Genomic DNA, 15,596 nt, shown 5'->3' on the forward strand with positions numbered 1-15,596 from the left:
TCCCCTTCTGATCACTCTATTCCATTGACTCCATTGTCCCCTTCTGATCACTTACCCGTAATTAAGTGCAGGGATCTCCGTTAGTGCAGGGATCTCCGTTAGTGCAGGGATCAGCAGCTTGCTTCCTTGTTCAGAATCGTGTGCAGGCCTTTTACTTTCAGTTTGGCTCAGGAATAGACATGCCCTGCAGCCAGCATCAGAGACACACAGGCTGCAGCCAGCATAAAGGACACACACGTAGGATCAGATATCTGGAGCTGTCTTATAAACGGGTGAGTGTCTTATTTTAATTATTTTTTTAAAAATCGGGGGTGGCTTACTTAATGGGGATGTCCTAAAATCGGGGAAACACGGTACTTGTTTTATATTTAATCTGATGTATTTTCTATATAATTTGACCTGTGAAATGGGTCACTCTATCTAACTATATGATTTCTAAAGCTTTATACCTACACACAAATTTTAGTAAAAACTTTTTCCTGATGCTTTGGCAGTTTAGGCTTAGTCTACATGGGCGTTCTGCTCAGCGTTTAACCTGAGGCTTTAAAAGCCCATGTTTGAAATTCCTATGCAGTCCAATGGGTTAATCTACACTACACTAATCTACTATAGGGAACGTTCCTTGCAACGTTTTAAAAATTAAAACGCAGGGTAAATGCATTAAACGAGAATAAACGCTTGAAAAACTATCCCATTGAATTCAATTAAGGCTTTTAAAAGCGTTTTTAAGCTTTTTATAAAAGATGCTATTGAAAACAATGGGGGCTTTTATAAGCATTTTAGGAAGGACTTTTGAATCTGGAAGCCTCCTTTAATAATAACCTTGGCTCCTTCCCCTTCCATCTTTCAACAATTTAATTTTTAGCATCCCATCATGAAATCTTTTTTCAATCTTTTTTTGAAATCTCTTCATTCTGTCTCTGTTCAAGTTTCTTCCTCATTTCTTCTTCGTCCTTCTCATAATCTGTAGTCTGTTGTACTACTTGGATCATAGTAGATCATAGTAGTTCCTGATTGTTCTGATGTTTTCCTTGCTGTGAGATCTGTAAGTTTCCTTTTTTTTCCTAGGATACACCTTTGATGTGAGCTTTAACCTACAGTACAGCTACTTTCATGGTTTGGTGAATGCATCGAAAAAGTCTTGAAGTTATTGGATTGGCTTTCCAGCAGCTGCATTGAATCCCCTGTTCTATATAGGTCTATAATCATGCACAACCCCTAATGCATAATGGCTATCTGTATGAATGTTCACTGTCTTGCCTTCTGCCACTACGCATGCTCTTGTGAGGGCTACCAATTTGGTTGCTTGAGAGGACATCTAAGATAGAAGTGATTGGGTCTCAACCACACTCTTCAGTGTAGTCACAGCATATGAAATCCTTGGGGTCCCCTCTTTGTAGAGCCTTGATCCATCCACGAATATGAATAAATCCGGGTTTTTGAGAGGTGTGCCTTGGACTGGGCATATTTGCTGCTTTTATTCCTCCATTAGATCCAGGAAATTGTAGTCACCCACCTCTTGTAAGACTCCTGGCTGGCCGGGTTAATGGTGGTACATCTCTTGGTACTCATTTCACTGGATTCCAGTCGAATGGAAGGGTTGCTTCACATTTACTTAGTCTTGCAGATGACAAGTGTTTTGTCTTTGCCCCTGACAGGATCTCTTCAGCGCCATGTGTGGTATACACTGTAAGTGGCTGGCCCATTTTCACCACTGCTACTTTGTCTGTCAACAGAGAAGCTGCTGCCACTGCCTTGACACAAGGGGGTGATCCTTAAATTATTGGATCTACATATATCTACATACAGTATCTATCTATCTACATACATACATCTATATATCTACATAGATCTACTTATATCCACATCAATGTCTCTGCTAGTTTCAACTGCCTGTCTATGATATGGCCACACATCCTCATCCCTTCCTTGTCACATGTCCAGCAATCCACTGATATTTCTTAACTATGTCCACTGTGGCCTCTTCTATCAGTTTTGCACATACCTAATTTTCGGCACAAAGTTTTTCTTCTAATGTGTCTTCGGCCATTATAGGGATACATGCAGAGGGTAAACAAGGCTTTTCATCTCTTATTTTGCATTTTATTTTTCCAGTTCTGTGTTTCTTCATATGTGAGCTTGCACTTTGGCAATGGTCACCCCATAAGGAAGCTTTATTACATTACAAGTAATTACACTTCCCATTTTGTTTTGTTAGGAAGGGTTCCAGAAAGAGGTCTTGAACAAACTCTTTTTCTCTGTAGTTGAACACAATGTGTAAGAGGGGGTATGATACATTTCCCCCTCCCCTACTGAATACATTTTCGGATAAGAACAGGTACTGTGGGGATGTGAAGCAAATACACTGTAAGATGTCTGTCTAATCTCAATAAGCAATCTACTGAAGGAGTGTTGCTTCAATTACAGCTCTGACACAGGTGGGTGATCCCATGATAACAGGATCTGAGGGCACACTTACATGCTGTTCAACTGGTGATTCAACTCTCAATTACCACTGTCACTACTCAATTACCAGTATCACTTTTCACATGCACATTAGTCCTTGGTATGGGACATTTCTCTGTTTGAGTCTCTGAAATGCCACTTCAGCCTCAGACGTCCTCTGAAAGGGGCCAGGCAAAAGCTGGTACAGGAGTTTGAGCAATTTTTACAATTGGAGAAACAACAATCTACTGAATGTGTCCATCAGTGTATGGGAATATCAACAACACATTTGAAGGGGTGAGAATAACAAATTCTTTACTACCAACTGCCATTTCCAAAAATCAACTTTCTCCTTTGAACTTTTTTGCCTCTACAACCATACACTGAATCTTCTTGCTTTTCAGCTCTAGACAACATTCTGTGACCTTTGTACAATTTGCAAACTTCTTGCCTTCTTAAATCTTATGTAATCTTTCTTCTCATTTTCCTTTTTCTCTCCAATCAATTACTCATTTACTCGGCATCAACTTTGGATTAGTGCAAGGATTGTAGTTTCTCTCTCAGCTGAGTATTCAGTTCAGCTGCACATGGCACTCACTTCATTTGTACCCACCACGGCCTACATCACAACTACCATACTCAGCAAATTGTAGCTATGGGATTTCAAAGTTTACATTATACTGTATAAATTTTCTTTATTCTCCTTATGGTGTCTTTAGCTACCTGACATATTTTCTTCCTTTGTTTGTACTCTGCAATCGGCCATGATAATAACTATACACCGTCAACCATAGTGGCAAATTATATGACCCGTCCTTTTGTATGTTATCTGGATCATGATATTACCATGATATTAATCATTAACAGTCCATGTTATTAATATTTTAGTGGTCTTGCCTAACCAGTCACCATATCTATTTGTCACTTCTGTGAGCAGACTATTTGTGCCCTTAGAGGGTCTTGAGGTCTCATTACCTATGATTTTCATCTGCCTCTAATCTCAGTTTTAGTCTTTTGAGTTGGCCTCTTGCAATTTCCATTTAGCTCATCCAACCGTCACCTAAGACTATGTTTGACAGTTGGCCAATCCGAAATCACAATGTCTTGGTTGCTATGCTTGTAGTTTCACCTGAGAACAACCATCCCGGTTCTTTTAGGGGGTTTCCAAACGGGCCATCAGAGATGAGACAGTAGATCCTAATTCGGAAGATTTATTGTTGGAACAGAGAAAATCAAATGCTTACCAGTTAAAGACAAGAGATTCTAACTAAAACCAGGAAATACATCAATCTTTATAAGCATACAGAATCACTCCTGTATAGAAGGGCCTAAGTCGTTTTCTAATTGTCAGTAACCCCCCTGGCGGTATTCCCGAGTGTGACTCGGGGTGAATTTTACATGCAAAAAGCGGTAACCCTGAGTCACACTCGGGCTAGGAAATAAAAACTTCTACCTGCTCCCCCTCATTTACTCGGCATCAACTTCGGATTAGTGCGAGGATTGAAGTTTCTCTCTCAGCTGAGTATTCAGTTCAGCTGCACATAGCACTCACTTCATTTGTACCCACCACGGCACTCACGGTAACCTTGAGTCACGCTCGGGGTAGGAAATAAAAACTTCTACCTGCTCCCCTTGATCCAGCTGCGCCCTCAGTGATCCTTGGTCGGCTTCTGCTTCAAGCGGTGGTACGCTGGGAAGGTGTGGCTGGGCAGGAGATTTAAAAGCAGACTACATTGTAATGTGCTTTTAAAAGCTTAATCGCAGTTAAATATAATAAATATTAAATGCAAAAGTATAACTGTTAGTGCATAAAACAGCTTTGTCCACTTTCCTAATTTACCGTTTGTCCACTATTAGCCCTGACCTTGACCTGACCTTGCTCAAACTTTTCCTGATCTTTTTCATCATTTCCTGATTTCATCGTGAACACTTATCTCTGACCTTGAACGTTCCTGACTGCTTACTGGAGACTTGACCACATCCATGGCATCCAAAAGGCATCTCGCCAGTGCAAAAGCTGTTTTTGAACAACTAGAAAGAAGCGATAGTGATTTTGAGTCACTTGTGGAATCAAGCGATAGTGATTCACCAGGAAACTTGTCATCAGACATTGACAGTGAAAGTGAACTCAGCGATAAATCTGAACTTGAGGTCAGTAATGTGCGCACTTGGAGCAGTTTTGACCTTGATGGGGCTCAGGCAGCGCCCCAAGGATTCCCATTTACTGGAGCACCTGGTGTAAAAATTGATGCTGAATGCAACGAGCCCTTGGCATACCTGCAATAGTTTCTGATCGATGAGGTTATTGAAAAAATAGTTGCTGAGACAAACAGGTACACTGCACAACAATTAGCTGCTCCACACCTGAGATTTGCAAGAGGTGGAAAGTGTGAACCAGTAACCAAAGATGACATTTGGCTATTTTTGGGATAAGTGATACTTCAGGCAGTGGTGGGCAAACCCCTGCAGACGTGGTATTGGTCTACCAATAAATTACCTGCCACTCCATTCTTTGCCACAGTCATGCCAGAATACAGATTTACCCTGATCATGAAGTATCTACACTTTGCCAACAATAAAGAGTTTAATGAAACTACCTATTCTGCACCAAAACTCAAAAAAATTTGGGAAGTATCTCAAATGATTCTTAAAAATTGCCAACAGACCTATGTGCAAGAAAGAGACATCAGCATACACAAAAGTCTAATGGCCTACAAGGGGAGGCTCAGCTAGGTACAATACATTGCATCAAAGAGTGTACGATTTGGTGTGAAATCCTACATGCTATGCGAATCATCAACTGGTTGCATATGGAATTCAGTCCTCTACACTGAAAAAGGGACAAAATTCAATCCAAAATACAGCAACTATGAAATTGCAACATCTCCTGTTCTCTCACTCATTGAGCCATGGCTAAATCAGGGCTATTGTTTCAAAACAAACAACTTTTACACTTCTCCTGAACTTTATGAGTTTCTTCTGCAACACAGAACAGATGCAAACCGTTAGAGCTAACCAACCATCAATGTTTGCAAAAAGGAAGCCGAAGACAGCAAAAATGGTTGCCTGGTAGAAAGGCAAAATGATGACCCTGCGATAGCATGACAAAAAAGATGTGTGCCTAATGAGTACAGTCCATAGTGCCTCCACTGTACCCACAAAATGTGGGAAAGAAATAATGAAGCTACAAGTGGTGATTGACTACAATAACACCATGGGAGGTGTCGACAGAGCTGATCAAGCAATGACATTCTACCCAGCAATGAGGGAACAGCAAATAAAGTATTACAAATAGATTTTCAGGCATCTTGTTGAGCAATGCTTGTGGAATGCCTACTTTCTCTACAAGCACAAGAGTGATAGGCCTTTGAATCATTCTGACTTCATTTGTAAGTTTCCAAATTTATTGCCTTTTTTATAGCATTTTTAAGAACCACCAAACACCATCAATGACCGTGAATAGACCTGGACGTCCTGTTGTTGCCGTTGTCAACCCAAAACACCTTACTGCTCATCATTTCACAGGCTACATCCCACCAACCTAGAAAAAGGCAGCACCTACAAGGATGTGCGTGGTTTGTTGCTCAAAAAGGGATGACAGTGGAAGGAAGATCCGAAAGGCATAAAAATACTGACATAATAAGACCACCAGGGAGGTTAAGCAGATTGTCCAATATTCTATACTCGGGAGTCCATATAAGTATAAAAGTTCACTAACAGTTAATGGGGTGAATAAACCATGTATCACGCACTTTTGGTATATAAATGACTGTCCACCATCTTGGATTCTTGTTCAAGCTGGTATTAACCAACCATTAGCATCAAGAGACAGCAACAATATATACCTGTATCAGGATGGATAATGTAGAACCAGGTATATTAGGATTGCATTTCCTCATGTTGGAAATTGGCATTAGTCCTTCGTTGGCATGAGCAGAACAAGGAGCTGTTGAACACTGGAGAAAATTAAATATCATAGGTGAATCTGGGTGATCCAGCAAACTTGAAATTGATTTGTTAAAACCATTTGCTATTATTTGACAAATGTTTTCAGTCCTAGATTAGATCACACTAAAGTCTAGCCTAAATTGTTTTAGCAATTACAGCAACATTTCTTTTTTTTGGGGGGGGGGAAGAAAAATTTTACCTAAATTACTAAAAGCTGACCAGTGTAAGCATTCCTGTCACTGTTAAATGATTTATCTAACTTTTCTAACTGCTACTTTTTCTGAATAGTTCATAGTGTTAAAGAAAGTAGTAAAACTACAAATGTAGCAATAGGTTCAACAGGCGGCACTACTTTGTTACAGAGGCAATACAGAGAAATAAAAATTACTGTGTTAATCTTACTGACATACTGAATTTTATGTCACTTTTAGGTTTTGCATTTAGTTACACTTTAAGTAAATGACTTCTTTTACATCTAAAAACGTGTCAACACTGATGGATTACAATGCATTTCAGTCGCATCTCTTAGCAGTTTTTTTTTTACAAAGTAAGCGCTCTTAAACTGTGAAGTGTCAATTCCTCCAGAATTTACAGTATCATCTCATCATGTTCCTGAACCCACTCATCTACAGAATTGTAATTATAAATTAGATGTGCCAGTGTCTATCCTGAGATCCTAAGATTCTCCACAAATATATTTCAGACTACATTTATTTATACATTTATTACTACATAAAAAAAAATTTATGTGTGTTTTTGCAGCATTCTTACATTATACTACGTTATACCACTGCATAATCTATGATATTCATGAGTTACATTACTGCTTATTGCAATTGTGTTCGTTTTCCCAAGGTAAAGTTTTGCTGTCCGTAGAGCGTTGTGCATTTTCCACCAATTTGCCTTCTTTTTCATGTCTTATTTTTCATAAATTTCCCTGCTAATAATATATTTATTAATATATATAACAAAAAATCATAATGTTGTATTCCCTATTTTGCTGTAGGTACCCGTGTTTAAGGAGTCTGCAGATACTTTTGTTGCCTTGTACAGATTCATACCACAAGAAGGTGAAGACTTAGCTATGAGGTAACTTACTTTCGCAAACATATATCGAAGCATATGCTGAGATGTACAATTTTTATTCACTGTACTTATACAGGACTATCCCCTGCTATGAAACCATGATGAGAACACAAAGGCTGTTAAGTTCCAGAAACAATATTTTTTAATTTGATAATAATAATATATGGTTATACACATTCACGTTCATGTGAAATATAAACTAATAGAATGCTTTTTTTCATTACAGTTATTGCATATTTAGGCACAGATTATGATAAAAAGTGCCCCTTTACTAATTTATTCAAATACATTTTGAATGATTATGGTATGGCGATATTGTAATGTGATAAAATTCTATTTGTATGCTAATAAAGCTTTGCAATGAAATAATATGCATCTGATCACTTTGCAAAAAAATCTAAAAACAATGTGAATTGCCAGCACACAAACTGAAGCTGCATATTTTGCAAAACACAACACAACACAACACTTTTCTCACTAGAAAAGCATTTGACCATTACTGTACAAAAGTTTTTTTAATGTTTTTCACTTCATCTACCAACTTCTCCATATATACAGATCATTTTGATATGCAGAACAGCATATTCTCTACTTATGATAATGGTTGGAATTGGCAGATTTTATGACATATTTATTAATGTATACTGTATGTTATGCATTTGTAACCCATTTTATCCATATATAGAGAGAGGTTTTTAGCAATCATGATAAACAATTTGTTGCAGGGCCATACACCATATAATGACAAATATTCACTCCAGCAGAAGCTATTATAAAAGATATTTTTTATCCTATTCATTCCCTTTTGAAAAGAAATGTTTATCCCTAAATTTTAATTTAAAATTGTGCTCTTCTATAGTTAAATAAACATTTAACTTTTTGATATTTACATACAAAGAAATTACTTACATGAATATGCAAGCAGCTTGGTAGTTGTTACTCATTCATCATGGCTCGACATTTCAGTGGTTTGATATACTACCATTGCTTCATTCTGCTAGCATTAGCAGGTGCATATAAGTGATCTATTGCAAAATCCCACATAAAATCTGTCACCTGAAATATTTTTAGAGCTTTTTCATAGCCCAAGTGTTACAAATTTTACAGCTAAGCTGGCTCTGAGATATTTATGACTAGAAATTTACTTACCATGTGGCAGGTGAATCTTTTCACCGCTGTGTGCCCAAAAATGTAGGCAGCAACCACCTTATCGTATTTACATTACAATAGTCTAACAGAGAATGCCAATCAACATTTAAAATTACAGTGTCACAGATTTGGATTGTATCATCTGTTTAAAACATAATATTCTTCTTACTTCATTTTTTAAATGAGAAATGTAAATTTCAATGTCAATGGATGGTATTAAATGCTAAAAATTCCAAAGGTTATGTGAAACAAAATAATAAAACCAGCTTATGCACAAGAAGCAAACTTAGGGAGCTATTAATAAGAAATATTTATTAAAGTGGTTCCCAAACTAGGAGCTGCAGGGCTCCAATACATACATTTCCAGGGGTGTTGCGTTAGGTTGTTTCCTTTAATACAGGCTATTGCTGCTGCTGTCTTTTTTCTTCCCAATCCCACTACTCTTCCGACAACTAGCCAATCAATCAGGATGAGAGACAAAGGCAGCAGTAGCTTTATGAGGGTTGGAGTCAGTTCAGAAATGGGGGAGATAGTAAAATAATGGGCTGTCTGACTGGGGAACAGGAGAGGGGGGTCTGCCATTTAGGTCCATCATTGAAGATCTGTTTTTGAGGTCTCTCATTGGGGGTCAGTTGCCAAGAGGTCTGTTACTGTGGGGGAAGCAGTTTCTGAAGGCTGTCATAAAGTGTCTGTCAGTGGGATCTGTCCTTTGGGATCTGTCATTGTAGGTCTCTCAGTAGGATTGAAGGGATTGAAGATCACTGAAGCATGGCCACAGGGGTTTTATTGCTGTGGGTCTGTCACTAGGGGTCCATTGTTTAGGAAAATTACTTCTTTTTATCTGCCCTTCCCTGCCAAAAAAACAATAAATGCGGAATGCCAGTGAGGTTAGTAGAGGCACAGGATAGACTGTCATAAAGCAGAACCTGCAGGTGGGTAGGAGTCACTGCAGGGAGAACAGCTGTTCTATTACTGAGTGTCTGTTCACCAGTGAGTAGGGGGAGGGATCTTTCACTTGGGGTCTCTCTTTGTGGGGGGCTGTCACAAAGGTGTGTCACTGAGGTCTGTCAATATGAGTGTGTCTATAGGAATTGTCACTGAGTGTCTGCTCATTGTAGTGCAGGGGTCTATCACTGGGGGGTCTGTCACTTGGGACTCTCATTAGAAGGACTGTCACTGTTTTGTTTTTGAGATCTGTTACTAAAGAGTTTTTCATTGGGGGTTTGTCACTGAGGGTATATCACTGAGGTCTGCCACTAGGAGATTTTTCATGTGAGGTCTGTCGGCATGGATCTGTCATTGAGATCTGTATTTGGGTGTCTGGTCACTGGGAGAGTAATCTCTCACTGAGGTGTCTGTTACCTGGGGGTCTCTAAATAGAGGAGGTGAGGTCTGTAATGGGGGTCTATTTTTGAGGTCTGTTACGAAAGGGTCTGTCATGAGGAGTCTGTTACTGACGTTTATCAATTTGAGTCTATCACTGAGGTCTGCCACTGGGAGATCTGTCAACTGAGGACTTTTACTGAGAATCTGTCACAGGGGAATTAGCCCAGTGGGGTCTGTTACTGAGTGATCTTTCAATAGTGGATCCACCACTGAGGGGAAGTCAGTCACTGATGGGTGAGATACTGCTGGTGAGATAGATGCATGTGGTTATGGTTGCATTTGAGATGTGAATAAAATGTATAATTTTATTATTAAATTTGTAGAACACAACAAATATTTCTGTAAAGTATCAAATTGTTGCTAGGTATTTGTTTTTACCCAGGAAGGGCCATGAATAAATGTAAAAGGTTACTGTAAAAGGGTGCTGTGAACTGCAAATATTTAGGAACCACTGAACCAATGAAAACTAAAACATTACAATTTCTACATTCACATATGCATCCTTCTATGTGTGGTCATCCTTACACACAATAAATTAAACTAGCAACTAATATAACTAATAAACTAAACTAGCAACACACATTAAAGTAAACTAGCAACTAATAGAAGTAAAATTGATCTTGCACAAATGTTATAGCTCATTTACCAGTAGTGTTGTACTTTTTACACACAATTGTGACTGAGCATATATGTCAGAGACATGGCATTCAGAAAAATGGCAATACATTAAGGAAGCTGTCAAACTATAAGATAAATATTATTTGTGTCTAAAAAATAGTGCCCTGTGTACCCTTCTAGCTGTTACTATAAAAACTATCAGTTAAAATTGCAAATTATCCAAATGTCAAACTACCAATCTTTGGGCTTTACTCAGTACCTTACAGCTTTGTGTGGACCTTAAAATAATAATATTATGGATGTATTAGACTGAATTACAGTTCAAAAAATTTGCACTACATTACACAGTACCATTAGTAGTAAATAATGCATTGCAGCATTTGAACTAGATGGGTTAGAATTAGATTTTCCCTGATACCAGGCAAAAGGTGGTTTTAAATATATTCATAATGCACTTCCCTTTAATGAAGTACATTACCTAAAGATGATAATACAGGTAAGGCTACATATCAATTCCAGAGATGTTTTTTCTTAAACAGTTGATTTTTGCTTTGTTTATAATTAAATGTAAAGTAATAGAATTAAACTTTACAGGTTGCTAGATTTGAAATATTTGTAATGTTGTACACTTCACCATGAAGAGATTTGCATTTGTGCATTTCTATTCAAACAAAAAAAAAGTGTATTTTATTTTTTTTATTTGCAGGCCAGGTGATATAATTACTATATTGGATGATTCAAATGAGGATTGGTGGAAGGTAATGATCAGATATTCTATAGCATGCTAATATATCTACAAATAATAGAGTTTATCTATACAAAATAATAATCATGTTAATGTATAACTATAACAAAAACCCTGTGCACATTGGATAATGCACCCCACATTGGATATTAGGATTTTGCCAGTTAAGCGACCATATACATGTTTCCAAAATTATGGTACAAGCACAATAACAATATCGAAGTTAAAGCTGAACTCCAGGCAAGAAAACTAAATGCACAGCCAAAATTAATATAAGAGCTGTTTCACCTGAAAAAAAGATTTATATTTCCGACCAGTCATAAAATTTCCACAACTCTGCTATACAGGACTGTCCTTCCTTATTGTTCTTTGCTTTCACTTATAGGTCTTCTCTACATACCCACTTATTGATTAGATATTATGATATTCATGAATATGGAATAGAATTATTGTGTGCCTTTAATGTCTGTCTGGGGTTCAGCTTTAATTAAACTTTGAAATTATTACTAATATCAGTAATCATTTTTAAAGGTAGTGGTGTTAGATGGAGTTGCTGTTAGTAGTCAGAGTAAACAGGGTTACAACCCTTATCATATATTTGTTTTCTTTTCATTAAACTTTAAAACACTAACAATCATGAAGTTAACACTAACCATTCCTTTGAACTAAGCCCTAACACAGTCTAACCTTTAGAGTACTGCAAGCTGACTTTGTCATGTGACCCTCCACAAAAAGCATACAGTACTCCATAAAAAATATATACTGGTGATACCCCAACACAAGAGTAAACAAATCTATATTTTTATTCTGTACAATACAAATCAAAAGGTAAGCTTTTGCCAAACATTACTAATTTAGAATGTCTAACTTTAATTTAAATGGTTCAATGCTGTCGACATTGTTTTATATGTTCTTAGGTGTGACTTTAGCTTGCATGGCAAGCCATTACAGTAACAGTAGTAGATGTAGAGAAATGCATCAAATGAATATGACTAAAAAATCAAATCCATACTTAAAAAAAATTAAAATATCTGGAATTTCTTTCTTAACAGGGTAGAATAGAAGACAGAATTGGTTATTTTCCAGCTAATTTTGTACAAAAGGTACAAAGTACTGAAATACTTTATCGCTGCACAAGAACATTTATTGGATGCAAAGAACAAGGACAGATAACGCTTAAGGAAAATCAGGTATGTAAATGCAGCATCCGTAAATAAGACAATGTACAGAAAATAATGTATATCTAAACCCATACTTTTTTGATAGGGTAGGAAGGTTAAAACTGCAGTATTTTTAGATAGAACAGGAGAGAGATAAAACTGCTACTTTTGTTTTGTGTTTTTGATAGTAGGGGAGGTATTAACCACCTGGGCGGTTAGCCCAAACCTGGTTCGGGGTGAAAAAACCTGCTACAAGCAATTAACCCGTACCAGGTTTGGGGTAGCTAAAAGTATAAAAAAGTGTTACAGTGCAATCTGATTGTCATACAACATTGTATGACAATCGGATTACAACTGAAAAATAATACGTACCTTGTCCCCGTCCTCTCTCTTCAGTCTTCGACCGGCGTGTGCAGTGACCATCTCCGGGGTTTCCCGGTGACGTCGCTGCAAGCGTCGGTAGGGGTGGGAGGCGGGGCAGGAAATTCAAATCACTTTGTATTATACTCAATACAAAAAAGCTGTATTGAGTCCAATACAAAGAAATCTTTATATAATATATATATATTTGTATTATATATATATATATATAAAATTTTAAATAAAAAAAACACAAAAATCTGTTAAAAAAATAGTGAAACCTGTAATATAACTGTACACTAGCATGTATTTTTTTTATATATATATATATATATATATATATATATATATATATATATATACAGATTTATTTGTATTGGACTCCATACAGTTATTTTGTATTGAATCCAATACAAAATTTATTTGAATTTCCTGCACGAACCAACGCATTACCCCGACATCACCAGGAAACCCCAAAGAAAGTCTCTGCAGTTGCCGGGAGAAGATTGAAGAAGGAGGGCACCACCAGGACCTGGAGGTAAGAGTAGGACGCCAAAAGGAACAAGGTAAGTGGGGTTTTTTATTGTTTTTTAGCGACCCCCGAGTGTGACTTGGGATTACTGCTTTTGCAGGTAAAATCCATCCCAAGTGACTCTCGGGAATACCGCTAGGGGGGTTAAACTCTAAACACTTTATTTAAATCTAAAAAACGTTTTGTTCATAGTTGCATGAACAAAAGCCTGCAGAAAAACTGGCTGTAAAATTGTGGCACATAAAATTCCAGTCCCTATTTAAACCACAGTCTAGAGTTTTAGATTTCTTTATTAATTTATATTCCCATTCCAGACTTGTAGTGTGATTAGTAGCAATATTGTGAGATCCTGAATATGTACTAAGACACATTACCTGGTTTTATTAATGTTTGTTTTACTTGTAACAGCATATTTGTTTCATATATATATATTGCAACTGTAAATTAAGCAGTCCATTTGACTGTGACAACAGTTTATCTTGGGAAATCACCTTAGTACTTGTTAGATAATGGAATATTCATCTTGAAAGTTTTGAAATATTAGATTTCTCCTGACTTTTCAGCTGTGTCTGGAATTTATCTTAGCTTGACATATTTCAACATCCAACCAAAAAAGTCAGGAGAATCTGTCCTCTACAGTTCCAATTTGGATAAAAAAAGTGTTTCAAGTTTCATCATAATGAAGCTGCACACTAATATTTTTCATTACTGGGTTATTATTACCTGACATCTATTTTATTAGCATTTTATTTTTCAAGGCAGATCCACAGCTGCACAGCTGAATGTTTTATTGCGTAAAGCTTTTATTCATTGTGACAGAGGCTGAGAGTCTGGAATATTAATTCTCGTACTACTGTAAAATTCCTAGGTTTTAGGAAAAAATGAAGACAGTGGCACTCAATACAAGTGAATAATGTTTATTCTCCATATGTGCATGCACACAAAAAGGTACACACATACACTGTCATATAAAGTTAGTAATATTTCACTGATGTACCATAACAGACACTGCCAGCTCACTTCAGATCTATTATTAAAATAAAGGTTTTAAAATTAAATATAAAAAGACTCCTAATGTTTAATTCCCCAGCATTAAGTATTCACCTCAATCTTTTCAAAACCTATAGCTTCTGGGAGAATCTTTAACATTTAATTGTTTAATGGTTGAATTGCCCAACCTATATTGTGGTTCTGTTGTGAACACCACCTTACCTGCTGTTGCTTCAAATGCACATCACTGCGTACAGTGAAATCAGAGTAAGGATTTTAGTAAAGGGGAGAACTGTACAAAGCAAAGCTGGAAGACAGTTCTGGGTGCAACAGTGATAGGAAAATAAACATAAACAGATAAAATGTTAATTAAAACCATGTAGTTTGCATATCTGAAACTACTGTTAAGATTTGGGTCAGGTAACTTTAATACAATCATACTGTATCAGCATTATATACTCAAAGGCTCACATGCATGACCTTAGCTGATACATTAGAAGTTGGCTACACACATTCAAGCTGCTATAGATCTTCAGTATCTCCATATCCAAATAACTTACAAAATGTCTTTTAGCCAATTTAAAGAGAAAAAATGAATACCAATGACTTATGAATTAGAATGATGTGATTTGTGTGTCTGTGCTAATTTATTTTGAATTTATGCCAACATAGATACACATAAAAGCGTGTTCATTTTACCTGGAAAAGCATTGCATACAGATCTCATTTCTTTTGTTATGTTTGGTAGCATGGATAAAAAAAAACCTCTGTCGATTGGTACTACTGTCTGTGGCCATATTGCAAGAATTTCCACTACTTTCACTTCAGTTCTCACAGTGCTTTGGTTAGTTGGTTTTACTTTAGGGAAATGAAACAAAGGACTTGGATAAGCAAAGAAACATCTTCAACATTGCAGAAGCAAGCAATACCCGGTGCCATATATAGGTGTGTTTGGAGAGTGGTTGGTAATATTAGCCTTGAGAGGGCACCAGCAACATTTTGCTTTGGAAGCTCATTTAGTAGAGTTACGCTATTGCTAAAACAGCTTGTTCTGCTTCACTGCAACCATTTACATTGCCCCTGATTCATCATTGAAATCCGCGATCGCTGGAAGCGCGAACGTACGCGCGGCCAGCGATCGCGGATCACCGCGGTCCGGACTCGAGTATGCGCGTAC

At 37.2% G+C, this 15,596-nt stretch overlaps 1 protein-coding gene across 2 annotated transcripts in view; it reads left to right on the top strand.

Moving 5' to 3' along the window:
* STAC (SH3 and cysteine rich domain) overlaps positions 1–15,596 on the top strand; it is a 144,543-nt gene that overhangs the window by 119,366 nt on the left and 9,581 nt on the right. For both annotated transcript variants that reach the window (XM_072412126.1, XM_072412127.1), the window contains 3 exons: positions 7,400–7,482; positions 11,339–11,390; positions 12,430–12,567. In XM_072412126.1, the coding sequence (XP_072268227.1) occupies positions 7,400–7,482; positions 11,339–11,390; positions 12,430–12,567 (273 nt within the window). The remainder of the gene's footprint in view (positions 1–7,399; positions 7,483–11,338; positions 11,391–12,429; positions 12,568–15,596) is intronic.

This window comes from Pyxicephalus adspersus, chromosome 5, assembly GCF_032062135.1.
Source record: "Pyxicephalus adspersus chromosome 5, UCB_Pads_2.0, whole genome shotgun sequence".
NCBI classification, from domain to species: domain Eukaryota; kingdom Metazoa; phylum Chordata; class Amphibia; order Anura; family Pyxicephalidae; genus Pyxicephalus; species Pyxicephalus adspersus.